Source organism: Xiphophorus hellerii, chromosome 11 (assembly GCF_003331165.1).
Source record: "Xiphophorus hellerii strain 12219 chromosome 11, Xiphophorus_hellerii-4.1, whole genome shotgun sequence".
Classification (NCBI taxonomy): Eukaryota; Metazoa; Chordata; class Actinopteri; order Cyprinodontiformes; family Poeciliidae; genus Xiphophorus; species Xiphophorus hellerii.
The window spans coordinates 26,220,126-26,238,657 of NC_045682.1; the positions used below are offsets into that span (position 1 = coordinate 26,220,126).

At 36.2% G+C, this 18,532-nt stretch overlaps 1 protein-coding gene across 1 annotated transcript in view; it reads right to left on the reverse strand.

Annotated features, from left to right (window-relative positions):
- The window catches only part of LOC116728521 (rho GTPase-activating protein 26), an 80,619-nt gene extending 66,726 nt beyond the window's left edge, over nt 1-13,893 (reverse strand). Inside the window, exon 1 of the mRNA XM_032576702.1 lies at nt 13,740-13,893. Within this exon, the coding sequence (XP_032432593.1) occupies nt 13,740-13,893 (154 nt within the window). The remainder of the gene's footprint in view (nt 1-13,739) is intronic.
- Nucleotides 13,894-18,532: the final 4,639 nt, after the last annotated feature.

The following is an 18,532-nucleotide window of genomic DNA, read 5'->3' on the forward strand; positions in this document are numbered from 1 at the left end:
TGTTTACAGAGGAACTGTACATCCACACAAATATTGTAACAGAGCTTGGTCGCTGCAATAAGTTCAATAATTTGAAGCATGTGTTTAATGTTGGCATTTTTGGTTGAGTTTGATGCTCAGAAGGCTTTGTGGGTAATCCACTAATCACAGGGTTTGGGGTTCAAGTGCCAAGTTCTCCACATGTCAAAGTCTAAAAGACCTCCACCTGGTGGCTCAGCTTTCTGAAAAAATCCATCTGTGTGTAGGGGTGTGTGTGTTAGTGTGTAGTTTTGTTAGCAAAAGTGTTACTTTTAAATAATAAGCTAGCTTTCTGCTTCAGAGCAGAACTGTGGGCCTGCTCTGCTTGGTTCAAGCTGATGCCCAGTGTTATTACTTCACCACAGCAGGGGTTCACTCATGTCCCGCTCTTATAAAAATAACACAACCTCTGGCAAAGTGCACTATAGGGTTTGCCCAGGCGGCTGTGTCTGCTTGTGGTAGAAAATTAAACAATAAAAATGCTGGCAGGGGTTAAAGATCTCTGCATTTTATGTAACATGAACGCCTTTCCGTATTCAGTAAACTATTTGGAATGACGATTAGCTCAGTTTTTCTACATGCACTTTTGTATTCCAATGACTCTACAGAAAGGAAAAGAGAGAGGGACAGCAAACATGAAACCAAAAAGGAAAACATGGAAAAGAAGGAGGCTGATATAGAGGGGAATTCCTTTTGAAACTTAAAGTCTGACAATGTGGATCACTGATTCCAACTATTTATATTCCTTGTCTTTCTCTTCTGTTCTCTTTGTCCACTTCCCTATCAAGAAACCACTCCCACATTCTGATCTAAACACAAAGTGCATAGAAATGATAGCATTCATGACTTTGCCGAGATAAATACAAAAATATTTTAAAAATCAAAGATTGTGACAGCAGCACATCTAAATGCAACCAAACAGCTTTGAGAGGTTAGATTTTATGTATATATGTATTAAATGATATTTTTTATGATTTTGTAATGTCAAAAAATAACCTTGCTCTAGAGGTGAAGTTCTACTGAATTGGCTATTTGCAGCAGGTCTTCAGAATGTGTCCTACAAGCTGTTGATGTGCCATGGGTCTTGTACTACAAAGTTTCAACAAAGTTTCTTTTAACAGATCAGGATCAACAAACCCAAAGCTGGTTTTCTAATTGGAAAGTCATGTCCAGTTTGCTAATTATGAAAACATAGCTTAGCAAATATCCTCTAAATTAGGAATTTAAAGGATGATTCACAATGAAAAAGCAGGAAGCTAGCTTGTAAAAACAAATAAGGTAACAAATGAGCCAGGGGCTTAAGCTTATGTAAAAATGTACAAATCATATTCTACCAGCAACAGTGGCTGGTTAAAGCTGCAAAAGGTAACTCAGTGTTGTAGAGCAATTATTTCAACATCAGCACTAACCTGCACAACGTGCTTTTGTAACGTGCAAAAACTTGTCCACTCTGGTGTTTCAAGAATGGCAATGATACCAATCAAGACATTATAACAATAACACAAAATATGAAAGAAGGAATGAAAACTGACGGCAGGGCATCATTTTTCTATTATGGCCCTCACCTGAGAAACAGTCTTCTGTTTCTGCTGATGATTTTTTTTTAAAACTTATGTTTTTGATTAGGCTTTTAGTTGACTTTTTTAATTTGAAATTATTCATTTCCAATTAAACCTCATCCACATCTGCAGCTTCACAGATTTGATCCAAAGGTTGTTCAGATGCCTGACAGATTTAAATGGACCCAAGAACTATGTTTTTGTTAGCAAATGAGAAGATAACTCTCAAATGATTATACAACAATGTAGAAGAGTATTTACTTTGAAAATATATGATTCTTGTTTACATTTTAATAGAAAGAAGGTACATCCAAAACAATCAGTGGGAACATATTTATTGGGAGTGCAGTAATCAAAACTTTCTTATTTTGGCTGAAAAGCTTTTTTACATTTTTCCATTGGTATGTTGCTGATTTATCTTGGTGATTAGCTCTATGTCATCAAGGATCAGGCTGGAAATGTTCTCATTGTTTATTTGCCATTGCCTCTTGTTTTCATTATTTTGTAAAGCATTCTTTTGAAAAATTCTGTATGAATAGAATTTGTTTGATTGACTAATAGAATATTTTCAATATTTTTATTTTGAATATTTTTAAAATGAATTAAGCTGAATTGTAAAAAAAAAAATCCCTATAATGTTCAATCCTAAACTTTAGCTGACAATGTTATTTAATCATAAATTACAATTCAATATTCCTGTAACCATACTTAATTTCTATCAACACACTAATGCAAATCCGACACAAATCAATCTGAGTGTTTTTTTTAAAGTAGAGTCCGTGCTTCTGCTTTTTAAAAAAGGAGGGGGTGTTCCCTCCTTTACCAAGGAAAGCGCTGTCGTTTCTGGGTACAATAACAGCCTGCTTTCACCTTACAACCTGCAGACATGGTTTCCTAAAAGACGGTGCCAGGCCGTGATTCGCCTGCTAGCTGCTGCCTCCTTTCCTTTTGTTCTGTCTCATTTAAGAGCTTTGATGTGAAGGGAAAACAGCTATATTATCTACAGCATGTGTAAACGTGCCTGTAGGAATTATGTGCTCTGGTGGACTCCTTTTGCTGGGCTTAAGCCACACCTGTTGTCTTACCTTTGAGAACTTCACTGTTGTAAAGCTAAGGAGACAGGAAGGTGTGGTTTGTTCAGACTGCAGGGCTTTCAGGTAAAGTGTGACGATTCATTAGAGAGAAAGTTTTTTTTTGCTGATAAGAATAAAATTGCAAGTCTGGACAGTCGAACCTGCAAAGGCCTGAAGTTTCTTATTAAAGGACAGAAGCTGTAAGACACACCTTTGCTGCTCTGCAGGCTGTGGGTTTGTAGCTCATTATCAAAGGGGTTGAATTTCAATGTGACTGCCCTGCAGGCAAAAAAAAAATCTGAGGGTCCACCAGGAAAACTTTTAAAAATTTAATTTTACACAAAATAATCAGTCAACAACAACAAAACAATATGAAGGGAATAAACATGGCTGCTGTGTAACATGAACATTACACTACTCACATGGAGATAGACTAAATTATTTATTTGTAGACTCTATTGCTGGCAATCTATTACTTTACATAAACCTCATTGCATTGAAATAAGTATTATGTTACAGAGGATGATAATTTGGAAGAGAAAAGTTAAAAGTATTGTCATGGTTCTCTGGATGCTGGCTTGTTTATACTTGAAATTGTTTCATGAAAAATGACTAAATAGAAATCAAGGCTCAACTTGAATATTGTTAATTTAACTGTCAGTTTATTTCCATCTAGTCAGTAACACTCTGAAGAGATAAAGAGGATTATACCCAGTAACACATTCATGTCAGGGCACATAGACTTTGAACCTCTAACCCAAGATGGTCATGTCTAAAAACCTGGACACCAAAGTTTGCATCATGGTGGATATCACCTGAAACTAAATTTGAGGCTTTGTGTGGCAGATGCCACTAGTAATAAAACTAATTACTACTAACTACTAACTAATAAACCTTACAAAATATTTTATCAATGGAATTATGTGTTGCTTTAATATTGTTACCTCTTTTAAGCAGCACCTTGGAAATTTTGAGTGAACTGAAACTAAGTTTCTAAAGTTGCAGTTGTTACACTTTATAGACAACAATCGTTTGCTTTAAAAAAATTTGTTACACTACCTCCCTGATATTATCAAAGGCGAGAGACACAAATATACTCAATTGTATTTACCTAAGAGCATTTTGATGCTAGCTATGCTTATCTCCAAAATATTATAACACCTGAGTAATTATACATAGTAGATTTTCCAAAAGCAATGCCTTTTGCAGATTTTTGGTTAAAAGCACACACATTAATAACCAGAGGGCATGTGACTGTAATTTTTTTATTAGTTTACTTTTAAATTTGTAGTCTGTTGCATTAAGCTGAAACATACCTTAAAATCCAACTGGTGCATTTACTGTAAATGTTCCAAGTTAAAGTAAAGAATCTCACACTGAATACAGAGAGGAGGTGGTAAAGTAAGCTAAAGTAGTTTACCACTCTCCACCTGCTGTTACAGCACTGCCATTAAACAATTTGCTTCCATAACCACCTGCATTATATGGTCTCTGTGCTGCTGTGTTTTTTATAGCCAAACCACAGAGATCAGGTAGCCGTGTACAGAAAGTAAAACAGCATTCCTCAGAGTTTAATTTCTCACTTCACTTCCTGCTTGATTTCAAGTCTTGTTCAAGCTTTATGATGCAGTAATGTGATCGGATTAATGTGTAGCCAGCAGAATTGCTTTCATTCCTAAATGTCCCACTTTAACTCTTTTGCCTTACAGCAGTCACCCTCTGCCAGGTGTGTTTCTTTTATTTGTACAAGAGGAACCATGGAACAAGCTGGTGCTCAGTGAAGTTGGTTTAATTACTTTACAAGTATCTGAAAGTACTAAGTTTATTTAAAGATAAAGACCTGTTAGAACATTATTATTTTCATGAACAGGGTTGTCACTTTTTAAATGAGCATATGTTCATGTAGACAGACTGGTAACTTTATTTGTGTTTTTGAATGGTTGGTAATAGAATGTTGCATTTACACTATGCAAGTACTGCTTCTAAGTACTGCTTTTATTTTTTTCTCTTGATGAAAATATCTAAAATAAATTCATCAATTCAAATACTACATATATTTCTTTGTTTATTAAAAGTTGTTGGAAAAAAAAATGTACATATTTGTCCCATAAAGTTTATCTATTTATTCTGAATGTCTGTATGCTGTGAGCGCCTGTAAGCAAAAGTCAAACTTGTTGTTTGTGCTCAGTCTTTGCCAGTAAATCTGATTTTGATTCTCATTATCTATTGGAAAATACCTTCTTGGTAAAATGAACATACATTTAATTATTAATCTTCCAGGGTTCTGAATAATTGTGAGCCTATGAGTTGTATTCCAGTTCCCATATCCATATTAAACAGGGTGACATTAAGGTTTAAGAGCCTTAATGACTCCACCTTGACAAATTAAGTTTTATTTCAGCTAGGTTAATTGAAACTAACTTCGACAGGAAATTCCAGCTTTATTGGTTTATAATCATTAGGAGAGTCATTACTGTGTATATCAGAAGTACCCCACGAAAATGTTACTTTAGCCAAGCAGATGCACCGCTGCACTGAAAGTGTGCATGTGAAACTCCTGCTTACAGTTCTGCAATCAGCTTACTATAAGTTCCAGGCAAGATTCAAGTTGAGAGATTATGTCAGAATCTCACTTCCTGATTTAAGTTTGCATGATGTTAGAAATTCTAATAACAGCTTGTTTAATACCAGAGCCATGAAAATACTAACCCTGCTTCTTTTGCACTTCTCTTTTCAGTTCCACTAATCATCACCATGTTTGTCTTAACTGCTACCTTAGAAAGAAAATATGCATATATATTATTTTGTACACTGAACTACCAAGCTTCTGTCATAAACAGAACAGGCCAGAGATTATACATTAGTGAAGTAAACTGTTCTCATGGAAGAAAACAAATATAAAGCCACAAAGAACTGAAGGCTGAAGTTGCTGTGTGATTGCTGGGCAGCGCAACTAATATGTCTCACCGCTAAAATATTTATCAGGCCTAGTCCAGCTGGAGTCAGATAGTCGATATCAAAGTGTCAGTATTGACGTTGGCTGGAGTTCTTTGGTGATGAGCTTCATCAGTTTTTAATCTTTGTTTCCATTATCACATATCACCACATACTTTATCAGCACAAAGTAAGTTAGCTTGGGCAGTTTGGTGCATTTAATGACTTAGGCGTCTCCAATGGGGGAATTTGATAACAAAGTACTTTCTAGCATGAATTAGATTTTGATATATTATGTTTGTTTCCAATCAAATTATTTTTATTTCTAAACTTAAAGGGAGTAATGGGCAGCAATGTGGCAATGTTTGAGAAAGCTAAACTGCCTGAAATGGCAACTTGATAGGTAATATTTCAGCTTTATGATCAGTCAGACTGACTTCAGTAAATATTAAAAGGCTTGATTGAATACTAATGCACAGGACATTTTTTTAGATTTAGATTTTCAATAATATATTGAGAAACATGCATTTTTCAGTCAATTTCACAAATATAGGCTGCTTTGTTTTGCTGTCAAAACCTGTTGCCATGCAGGTAAAATTGTCAAGCTGAAAGTGTTTGAGGGCCACGAATGTTCACTTTTTTTAGATTTAAATGTAAAGTGTATTGTTTTTTTTCACTGCCTCAAAAATTAACTAAACATGCAGAATTTTAGTCAAGCGAACCAAGCAGGCAGATTTTTGTCACAGTAAATCTAAAACATTAAAGTTTTTTTGCAAATCTGCCTAATTAAAAGAAAAACATACAACTTTGAAGGTTGATTCGTTTTCATTTTCTTTGTCTAGTGAAATGTTTTATTCTGTTTTTAATGAGAAGAATGTGATATGGGTTCCTCTCTCTTTGAAAATGGTTGCTGTGTTAGACCCAGCATTAGCCATCCAAATAAAAAATGACTGAGAATCCTGCATTAAGAGGACTGAATGAAAAAATGCAGGGCGTGTCGCTGCACGTGTTTCATACCATGACTGAGAATCTACTGCAACAAAAAGCGAGACAACAAAAGCAAAAGAGCTGAGGCAAGTCATGCCCTAATTTCCCTCTCTTATATTCTATCTAACAACCACAGCAGACCCCCAACCCCCACTGTGATGCAATTTATACATCTCTGAAAAGAACAAAAGAATGAATATAAACACATTCTCTTCATCAAGATCTGGGCACATCTGGAGCAAAACTGCAGACAAAATGATGAATATGTACAAAAAGCCAAAAGATGGACACTGTTCTCCTGTGTGACACGTTCAGTTTTCAGATTTAGGGACACCACAGCTCAATTTTCTGCCCTCATTCTTTTCATTGCTTCACTCAGATCCACAACCTAGAAAGCGCCGCTCAGATCTCCTCCATAAGCAGCATGAATGACAACAACACGCTCTCTTCTTCTTTTCTTTCCCAGAGACACTTTTTCTTCCTTTAGCCCAGCGGCACATACTCCGGCTTTGCTCCGAACATTTTAAAAGGAGGTTCACTCAAGCTCTGCTAGAGAATTAGTTATGGTGTTTTGTGTTTGTGTGTCTATGACCCTCATCTATCAGTCTTGTTGACAGCTGAGCCACTGAATGACTGCCATTGCCTTTCCTACAACCCACCAACAACAGCGTGGGTGGCTACAGATATGTAAAGACAGAGTTACAGAAAAAAAGCAAAGAATCAGAGAAACTTGTAGCACAGCGGTGTGTTTCAGGGAATTTCCACCTCTCTTTCTCTAGGACCTTTACATGCAAGCCCTCAGTTATCCAGCAGCTTGTTTGTGAGGTTGTCATGAGCACTTTAAGGTCTTATTTGATGTTAAAGTAATTGCTTCAAGGCACTATCACTATCAAGATAATGATAATGGGTGGGAAGATGTTCTTAAACCAGTGCCAAAGCACACAGCACATGCCTGGGCAATGCATGGGCTTTAGAGGATCAAGCCCCATGTCAGGTCAGTCTTCCTGTGGAACCATAGGCTGAGGGAGCTGTTGTCTCAAAATGTTCAGCCTGTACAATCTCTTTACCCCATGGGTAAATGTAATCCAAAACGTGATTTTTTTATTAGATGTGTTGTTCAAAATAAACAGCAGAAAGGCAATGACTTCAAGCTTTTGGCATCTATGCATCTTGACCACTTCAAGCAATACTTGTTGGTCCAACAAACTTCTGCCAAATATATGTTAGCATGGAGGAACACTGTTGTTTTTCTTTGCACTTATCCTCATGACTAAACACATTAAAAACTACATTCCTATAAACACATTTCTGCCATCATTTGACATAAAAATTTTGATTTATATATAAAATAAATGCTTACAAATCCACAATTCAGTCAGAATAGGTTATTTTGCAAGATAAGAAGTCAATTTCAAGAATGTTGTTAATATCAATATATCTTCATGAAAGAAAAGTAGTCTGAGAGATGCTTTCTGACAGACTGAAAACATGCCAACCTTATGAGTCTGTGTCACATAAGTCATGTAAACTCAGTATCTTGTTTCTAGCAAGGCACCAGAATGTCAGGCTGGTATTTAGGGTTTATTTGGCCGATTAAGTCGTGTCATGTTAGAGGTGGAGTAGTGAACTACACATTTACAGCCTCCATAATGACAAGCTGTGTCTACCTTAAAATGACAATCTGTCAACACACATACATGCAAGTACATGTTAATACAAAATAATACATGTAGAAATTTCTTTTATTTACATTTTTGTATGTTTAAAAATGATTTAATCAAGATAAGCCTTGTAGCTTGAGTTTGTGTGCTGACAACTCCTGACATGCTACCCTCTGTAGCTGCAACAGTAAAGAAACCAGTTCAACCCACAGAAACAGGATGGAGCTGCTATAAACTTTGCTATGCAGTGGATGAATGTGTGAAATTGGGCTGCATTCAAAAAGTCACACTTATGAATAATGACTTGTCAAAACTGCTTTTTAAAGAAGTTTCATATGTTTCTCACCATACTTGACACTTATCTGCAATCATCTTTGGTAATAAAACCCAAAGAGGCAGCACCATCACTATAAAAGCTTAGCTTTTACAGGCCTTTTAACTACATTATTTTTCTCTCTTCTAGAAAAAAGTTTACTTTGTAACTTCCTATAGAGGTTCAAGTTTATAAAAAAAATTAAATAATATACTTCTATTGTTTCTGCTCAATTCAAAATATCTACAACAGCAGTTTGTCCTTACAAAATGTTTTGTGTCCTTAACAAAAATCAAGCTACAGGCAGAAATAATTGAATATAAAGCAGAAGTACTATGCTTCGTGGCACATGGTAGCAGCCAATTTCACTTTTTCAATTTTTAATTCAGAATAAAAACACAAGTGAAAGTCTTCATAGACACAAGAAATTGTCCTTCACCATTTAAACTTTAAGGACTTTCCATACATCTGCTCAGTGGCAGAGGAGGTAGTGGTGTAAGAAATCAAAGACTGGATGCAACATCTTGAGGCACAAAGACCTCAAGAAATCAGATCATCCTTTGTGAGGTCCAGCCTTTTGGCACAAAACAAGTATGGTTTTTAATAACTGCAAACTAAACTGAGCAGATTGGTAGCGACAGAGAATTCATGCTACTTTAACAAAGCATGGTACAGCTGTTGCTGATATAACTGGGTTAAAAGTTCAAGTTGCACATAAAGAAAGAAAGATAGAGGCAAGATTTCCATTTACTGGATCTCAACTATAGCATTGTTTACAAGTCTTACAAGTCCAAGACTCTAATCACTGAAAAAGGCCTTCTGTAGTCTAATGCACACCTCATTGCTGAGCTACAGTTGGTTCATGAGACTCAAATTTTGAGTTTAAATCAAGAACTAAGTCTTGGAACATAAGCTGAATATGAAGTTGCTTGGAACTTTTGCAACTTAAAAATTACTTGAGTCTGAGAATTTTTATGTTACTTTATTTAACGAGGAAGCTACTGAGATCTAAAATCTCTGTTTTAAAAGTGATCTGGACAAAAAAATATATGGTTATGTTGGCAGTGCAGTGTATGGTGTTGAGCTAGTCCCTTCTGAGTCTAAATCGCTAGACTTAGATTTTTCTGGTGCAAAGCGACCTACCATTACTCCAGGTGTTTCTTTTATTAAATTAACAGGAGAAAAGTAATGTAAATTTGAAGCTATATCATGAACCACTTACAAGGTCAAAATGTCATCTGTGTGTCAAATTATTTTTTTCTGTGCAGGCAGGAATTGTGTAAACTTCATTTCCACCCCAGGACTTTCCCTAATGAACTTTATGAGTTTTACCAACAGTTCTCTGGCAACATATTGCATGAGAAAACAGTCCCTGGTTCCAGTCTCTCATTATTCTCACAGTCCCTGAAAAAAAAATCCACTTTACAAACTGTAAAGTAAATCCAGCTGACTTAAAGCAAACAGATGAGTAACATTAATTGGCATAAAACAGAGAACATAACATTTTTAATGTGATTATAAATGTGATTTCCTAACACTAGAGGCAGGGTACACCCTGGACAGGTCGCCAGTTGTAGTGGAATTAGTTAAACTGAAAGTAGATCCTGTAAACTGTGACTCTGAAAAAGGCACAGTAAAGGGCATTAAAAGCAAAACACAGAAAACACTAAATGATCAATATGTTATTATATAATGAATTAATGGCAGTAGTGCATAGTAAAGAAAGCATTCATATTAATAGAGATAATGGTTTTACAAAGTAATTAATGTAAAGTATTAGCCCTGGTTCACATCGTGTTATGTAAAAATAAAAGCCATGACTGAGTTTCAGGCTCACAATCCAAGTATGGGATATTTGTATTTATTCAAATGCACTTTTTCCCAGCGTGAAAGCACCGTTTTATCTTCAGTTCTTCCTCACCAGTCACTGTATTATCAACTTATAAACAAACATCGAAACAAGAGCAGCAGAAATGTAAAAATCATGCTGCGATTTTTCTGAAAATTAAAACATGTGAAGTTCTTGTAAATGATATTCAACTGTGTTTCAGCAGTTGGCTTTTATCAGCATAAAGCGGACAGCACAGCCGTCAGCATACCAACATAAATGCCAGCACTCATCAGTTCGGATGAAAGCAAACACTCTCCCTGAATGCCCCGCAATAATTCAAGCCGATAGGGACAAACGAGCTGACAGCTTGAGAGCACACTATGCACTGCACAGTCAAATCAGCCTGATCTCAACTGTTCCTGTTATGTCCTTCATCAGTAACACATACAGGAACAAACTCATTGGCACAATTGATGTGTTGATGTGTAAAACACACATGGTACTAAAAATCAGCTTTACAGCTTAAGTAGCATAATATAACTTTGAAAAGATATATACTGTTAATGTAAGTATGTTCATAGTCAATTGGGAGAAAAAAAATTCAAAGCTTATAGTAAGAGAATTGAACAAAAACTGACATAGTGGCATCGCCAAGTTTTATATCAGCCAGGAAATGTAATCAAAGTGGTAAATGGTTACTTGGATCTGATGCAAGGACAAATCCATTTCTATATTAGCATCAGAAATTTTAACATGAAAAGCTTGTCAAAAACAGTTATGAAGTTAGATGTTGCACATGGAGAGTCATGGTGTCCATCACTTTTATTAAGCTAACACTGTTTTAAAACGATTAATAAGATACAAGCAGGATAAATGTTAAGCAGCAGACTGCAGGCTAGCTATGTGAGCAGATAGCCTGACTAATTAACCTACTAATACCAGTTTGTTTTACTCTAAAAGCATAATGGCAAAAGGCTATAATATACAAGTAGGTATCTAAATCAAATGAAATCAGACTTGTATAGCGCTTTTAGTAGGACACTCAAAGAAGCTTTGCATGAAATTAGTCATTTCCATTTGCACATACATTCACACACTGATGATTGTAGCCATAGCTGTCCTGGGGCAGTCAAGGTGGGTGAAGTATCTTAACCAAGGAGACAACAACAGAGGTGGCTGGACAACAATCAAACCAACGATCCACTGATTGCAGGGTGAACTCCTACCACCTTCACCCACTAAAATAATACTAAATTAAGCAGGTACTAAAAATGGTTGCTTAGGCCTGCCATAAAACTTAAGCTAGCAGTAATATAAGTATCAAACAATACCTAAAAGAAATTTGATTGTGTAATTTAATGCCATGAAACTGGGCATTAAATGTGCCTCTTTAAAAATTCTGCTCTTGCTTAGGCCTGTCATGATAACAAATGTTGCTGAGCGATTAATTATCTCAAAAATTATTGTGAAAAACGATAATATTGGTTGAAGATCTTTTTACATTGGTTTAATGGAAATGACATAATAATGCATGTGATTTCCTGCCAAAGATAGATACACTTTATTTTCAAAAGAACACTAAACACTGGAACTGATAAACAAAATAAACAAACCAACCAAAAACAAAAATAAAATGGATTCTCAGTCTCCATTAACAAAAAATGTACTTGAATAAAAACTAAACAACATAAAGCCAAAGTGGAAATAAATACTGCATTCAACCAAAAGAGTGCAGATTATGAAGTCTGTATATTATGTTGCCCTTCAGTAATCATTAGATTTAAATAGAGAAGATGGGCACATCGACTACCTGATGCAATGGTTCACACTATACAATTTTTTGCCCCAATTTTCCCATTATGACAATCTTAGAACGTTGGGCGCTCTAAGATTGTCCCTTTCAATTTCGTAACCGATCATCCTGCAGTGCGTGGTGTGTTACGGTAGATCGTCGAGTGTTAACCAGCCTGCTGAATGTGACAGGTAGCCAATCAGAAAGCCTGGATTCCCCTCCATGCTTTCTGAGGGGAAAGCACGGAGGGGAATCCCAAACAGCTGACACCAAGCAACCCGAAGATGATATGTGGAAACAAGATTAATGTTTAATCAATATTTCGTGCAAAAAATACAGAAATGACAAGGGGAGGAGTTGGAGTGAAATTGCTACCGCAGTTGATAAACCCGGTAACTTTTCAGCTGTTCTTCGTTAACGTGACATAGATTATAATGATTTTCATTCAGTCAGGACTGACACTAGCCACATGCATTGCAGGTAGATTGTAGAAAAGCATTGATTAATGCCTGGTTTTAAAATTAGTTAACTGGACTTGTAGCCATTATTTTGTGCCTATTGTAGGACACCGTTATAGCTAGGATTTCTGTCGGGTAATGTGTGGGTCTCTCAGGTTTTGAAAATGGGCCGACAATCGGCCGACAGCTCTAAGATCTTGTAGTGTGCGCTGGGCTTTACACTAAGAAAATGAGGAAGGAAGAGGTCAGTGGAGAGCACCGGAGTTGAGCCTTTTTTCATTTAGTGTCATCAACAGAAAGAGAAAAAGGTCCAAAGAAACGATAAAGCCAATAATTAAAATGAGGTCGTGCGATTAATTGATTTATTGTTTATCTCGTCAGGCCTACTCTTGCTAAGCAATGTTGTTAAATGAATCATTTAACAACATTTTAGCAGCATTTCACTGAGAAGTAGCTTGTGTAATGAGCTCAGCTGACCTGCAGTTCCACCGGGTGTTAGCTAATTGTTGCTGGCTAGTCTTGAGAAGTGAGCTGGGGTGGACCTAGCTCAAAGGTGGAAGGCGGACCTAGATCCACCCAGACGTTTTGCACAACTTAATGGTTGCCATGTGAGATTAAAGGATTTCTCAAATATGCATGAAAGAATCAAGGAGGAGTTTTTGATGAGGGAATAACATTACAACATGATGTAAAGCTCAAAAAAGTGAATTTTACATAATATTGCCCCTTTAACTAAAAGCAAGTACACCATATTACCCATTGTTTTATATTTCAGCATACATTACAAAAAATGCCATGGAAATCTCATACTAACTGTACCTAGCTCTAACTTTGTCCTATGTTATATGAGCAGATAAATTGCTGGGAATAAATATTAATATTAAATATCGATGTTCTCCTATTAAAGACTGGATTAATATGCTGCATAATAAATAAATATTTCAAGAATTTTTACCAAGGTTACAAGAGACTCAAGCATGTTTGTTTATAAATCACATGCACGCTGTCAGGCACTTTATGGAGATGTGTTTTTGTTTGTTTCTTTGTTTTAAATCAGCTGTTTCCATCAGTCCCGTTCAAGTTGCACACATACACCTGTCCAGCTTTACTTACATTTCAGAGCCTGGATCAGCGCTTTGCCGTCTTTAATCAGCTCCTTGATGAACTTGTTGGTTTTGTCCAGCTCCAGTTCGTGGGACTTGAGCCTGTCCCTGAACTGCGGACTGTCCAGGTAGCAGTCACTAAACTCAAGAGCGGGTAGTCCCATCTTCTACTAATCCACGAACACCAAAGAAACAAAACACAACTAGGAACCAGCGGAGAAAAGAGGAAAAAGATGTGAAGCTCCGACGGTATTAGTAGGAGCTAATACTACTTCTTCTACTGCCTCCGCAATGATGGAAAATGCAATTGCAACATGTAAAACAGCAGCTCCAGGAAGCTGTCCCTACATAACCCTATTTGTTTTTAATTGTAGGCACCAGCAGGAGTTCTCTTATTTCTCCAACAAAATAAAATAAGATTAAAAAAACCGTCCCAGATAAAGGAGCTTGGTGCGCTAAAACGCAAAGGTATCCACAGTCTCAGGTAAAACTGGTGCTACATTCCTCTCGACCAGGACGTTTTGGATTTAAAAAAGCTTCCCAGGAGGGATGGAGGGAGAGAGAAAAAACAAAGCTCAGCTCCAGCTCCCAGCAGCTCCTACCGTGGAGCTATACGTTTTCTGCTGGGCGGCTTTAAAACAAGCCCGTTCAGAATCAGCACATCCCCGCAGACGACCAGAAACCTACTCCAACACGGATAATCCCCGGACTGACGTCCATTCTGACCAATGGGACGCATGAAATGGAGAGCGTCACCAATGGGGCGGGCGCACGTGGGATACTCCAGAGCTCAGATAAAAAAATTACAAAGAGCACTCACTCTGATCATGTTTTTGGATACGGTTTAATGAGCGATTTTGCTGTACTCCATTCTTTTGATTAAAAAGACTACGTTTCAGACTTTTCCACTAAGGCAGTTAATTATTTAACTTACTATAAACGTTGTGTTACGCCTAAAGAGAAATCATGGGTGGTTGGTTTAATTATTTAGCTATTGTAAACTATAGTTTAATAAAGATATTAAACAATAACAATATTCTGTGTGCACATGCCACTGGTGACATCACATAAGATATAAAACAACTGATCATGGTTGTTTTGAGTAATTTCTTTTTGTTTTATTTTTCACTTGTTTACTCCAATGCTAAGAAAAAAAATATCAAAGAGGACTCAGTCAAGTAATGTTTCTAGATACGATTTTATACGACAGATATTTTATTGCATATAACTCACATACTCATTTTAGACCTCCAGATCAACATGTCATGGTCCCTCCATTGTTCAGCTTTTTTATTTAGCTAAAATAATAGAAAAACATGTTTATATCTGCATATGCCTCTGATCACATCACATATTACATAAAGCAACAAATCAAAGTACTTTACACAGGTGCATTTTTGATTTGTTTTTTCCTCTTTGCTTGTTGGCACAGACCATCATGGATTCGGTGTCAAATTCTGGCTTAAACACCAGAACTCCGGGTTCAAACGTAAATACATTTGAACCCGTTCAAATACAACTTGAGCAATGTATTTGTCAAAATTTAGTTGTCCACTACAACATTTACAAAAGGGGCTTTAGTAAAGCCAACCGTTCAGCTTAATATTCTTGCACAAATCTATTCACTCTTGACCCAGTGTCAAGAGTGACACTGCTGTTTTATTGCCACTGTATATTTATTCACAGAATAGTTATTTTAATAATGTGGACTATTTTAGTTTCAACTGCTCCAATGAGCTGAACATGAACCCAAAACAGTTCAAATATTTACCCCCCAAAAAACAAACAAAAAATGCATTAATGTCAAAGACATATAAAGGAAAGATGTTTTCATAAATATATCCACATATATTTGAGCTGGTTTGTTTCAATTTACATGTGATGATTAAAAATTGTGAAGAGAGTCCCAACACACTTAGATCAGAAGAATTTTGGTTGTGAAAGGGCAGGTGTTAGCTAATTTAATCTGATAGAACATCCTTTTACGTATAGACGATCTTTGCTTTTAGCGGGACCGGAGCTAACTGGAGCTTTTAGCAAAATACTCCAATGACTTGCCACAGCGGAGTAGACGCTGATGTCATTTCAAAGGAAACAGGGAATTTCTCTGCCTGATGGTTCTAAATGCATCACTTCTAACGTCCTCTGTTGGTAGAATGTAGCACTGCAATTGATATAAGAGGTGATCTAAAACAGTTGATAGTGTTTTTTATCATTATTATAGTGATAAAATAAAACTAATTATATATTTTTTTGTTAAAAGTGCTAATTAGAGGACAGTTTTTTAAAATCATTGTGAAATATCCATGACAGACTCTTTGCAGCAGATGGTTTCAAGTCTCCAAAAGCAACAAACCCCCTTTACAAAAACAAAAATATGACACTGAAAACAAACAAAACAATTGGGTATTTTAAGTGTTAATTTACAGTTCAAAGCCACCTGGTCTAAATATGTGTTGTTTGAACTAAGAATATATCGTTGCTGATATTATTTCTATAAAAATTAAACCCACACTTTAACCCAATAAGAAAAAAAGTCCTTCTGGCAACAGTTCAGAGACACCCTCAGGACAAAAAACCTTCTATAAACACACCCATGTGTAACAAGAGTTTAGACATCATAATTAACCTATCGTGCATATTTTTGGACTTTGGGAGGAAGCCAGTACCTGGCGAAAATGCACACTTGAACGTGGACAACATGCCAATTTAAACCCAGGATCTTCTTGTTCCAAAACAACAACACCAACATCACATTATACACCAAAATAAACAAATTCAAAAATAGAAGTGAACAACATGTTCCTACAAACTGAGAAAACATAAACTAGTGGTCAACCTTCCCAGTGTTGCTGCCTACCAAAATTACTTTGAGAGAGCATAAGCAACTCATATGAGAAGTCACAAAAGAATCAAGAACAGCATCTAAAGCACTGCAGGTTTCACTTTCCTCAGATATAGTCAGCAAAGGAGAGTGCGCCAAAATTTCTCCATTTATTGCCAGGTTTTGTAAGGTAAAATACATAAATATTCATATTTGCTTCAGCAAGCAAGAATCGAGGAGATCTTTTGTACAGGGAACCAGAAAATCACTTAAGTTAAAAAAATGTGTGACTATTTAGTTGCCTAAAAAGAGTTGAAAAGAAGGTTTTGCAGAATGTTAAGACATATCTATATTGCTATCAAAAAATTGACAGCACTATATTGATCATTCATTTCTTGCTTGTCTCACTTACATGTTTCAGATGGTCAAACCATTTTTATAATCAAACAAAGATAACCAGAGAGTATATATAAAAATCTTATTGTCTCTAACCTAGGTGCTGGGTGTGCTTACCAGAGGTGGCAACAACTGCAATATAATAACATAGGGATCCAACTGTAGCAAGTGTTTTTAACAAGATGACTATATACGGCCAACTGTCTTGCACTTGAAGAGTTGAACTGACTTAATAAAGTTCGTCAAACTTCCCTAAAGCTTCACAAGTTTGAATTCCCTTTTTTAGAGTGTTGCACATATGTCATTGACACATGCAGCTTGTTTATGCTTCATGTGTTAAAACATTTCAGATTTAGAAGCATGGCTTCCTTCCCCAAAATCTGAGAGCATTGGCGTCTGGTTGCTCACTCATTTCTCCATCTGCCTCAGTCTGCTAGCCTGTTCACCCACACTCAGGAAGTGGTCTGTTATTTGTGTATGTTCTAAAATGTAGTAGGCAGGTTCAAAAACTGGATTTACCCGGTTTGCAATCAGGTACAATACATGCAAACTATATTTAGATTTGGCAGCTGCTGGTCTGAGTCTCTGATAACACACAAGAAAAATTAACTTTAAGTCTGAGGTTTTATTATCCAACACAGGTTTGGTCTTTGTTGGACCAAACCTGCAAGAACTGAAACTTTTTTTTGTCTTTCCTTCCAGCTGTCGAGTTCTAAAATAAAATTCTATGCACAAACAGGGCTCACAATGCTTAGATGTACAACATAATTAATATGTGGATGATATCAGGTCCTTCATTTGATTCATCTCAAAATATGTTCCAGACACAATGAGGTCAGGGACATTAATATACAGTACAGACCAAAAGTTTGGACACACCTTCTAATTCAATGGGTTTTCTTTATTTTCATGACTATTTATAAGGCAAGAAATCCCACTTATTAACCTGACAGGGCACACCTATGAAGTGAAAACCATTTCAGGTGACTACCTCTTGAAGCTCATCAAGAAAATGCAGAGTGTGTGCAAAGCAGTAATCACAGCAAAAGGTTGCTACTTTGAAGAAACTAGAATATAAGGGGTATTTTCAGTTGTTTTACACTTTTTTGTTTAGTGCATATTTCCACATGTGTTATTCATAGTTTTGATGCCTTCAGTGTGAATCTACAATGTCAATAGTCATGAAAATAAAGGAAACTCATTGAATTAAAAGGTGTGTCCAAACTTTTGGTCTGTACTGTATATTCACAGCATAAATTAAACTCCTAATCAGCATAATTGCAAATGTAACCCTCTCCTTATGTTTTATGGCCATCAAAATGAAGCTAATTAAATATTCAAGGCCTCTTGTATTTTTTTCTGTCAGTAGCTCCAGTAAGTTTTTATCTCGACTAATAAAACAAACTGAAACAACTGCTAAGCAATTGACTCATGCTCTATTTCTTATTTTTATTTTGCAAGTGAGGTTCATCTTTGAACATACTAAACATGTCTTAAAATTAAGTTTTTAATCCACATATCAAAAGTATATTCCAAGTATATTGAATATATGTATCCTGTAGGGAATATTTTTTTCTCTCTTT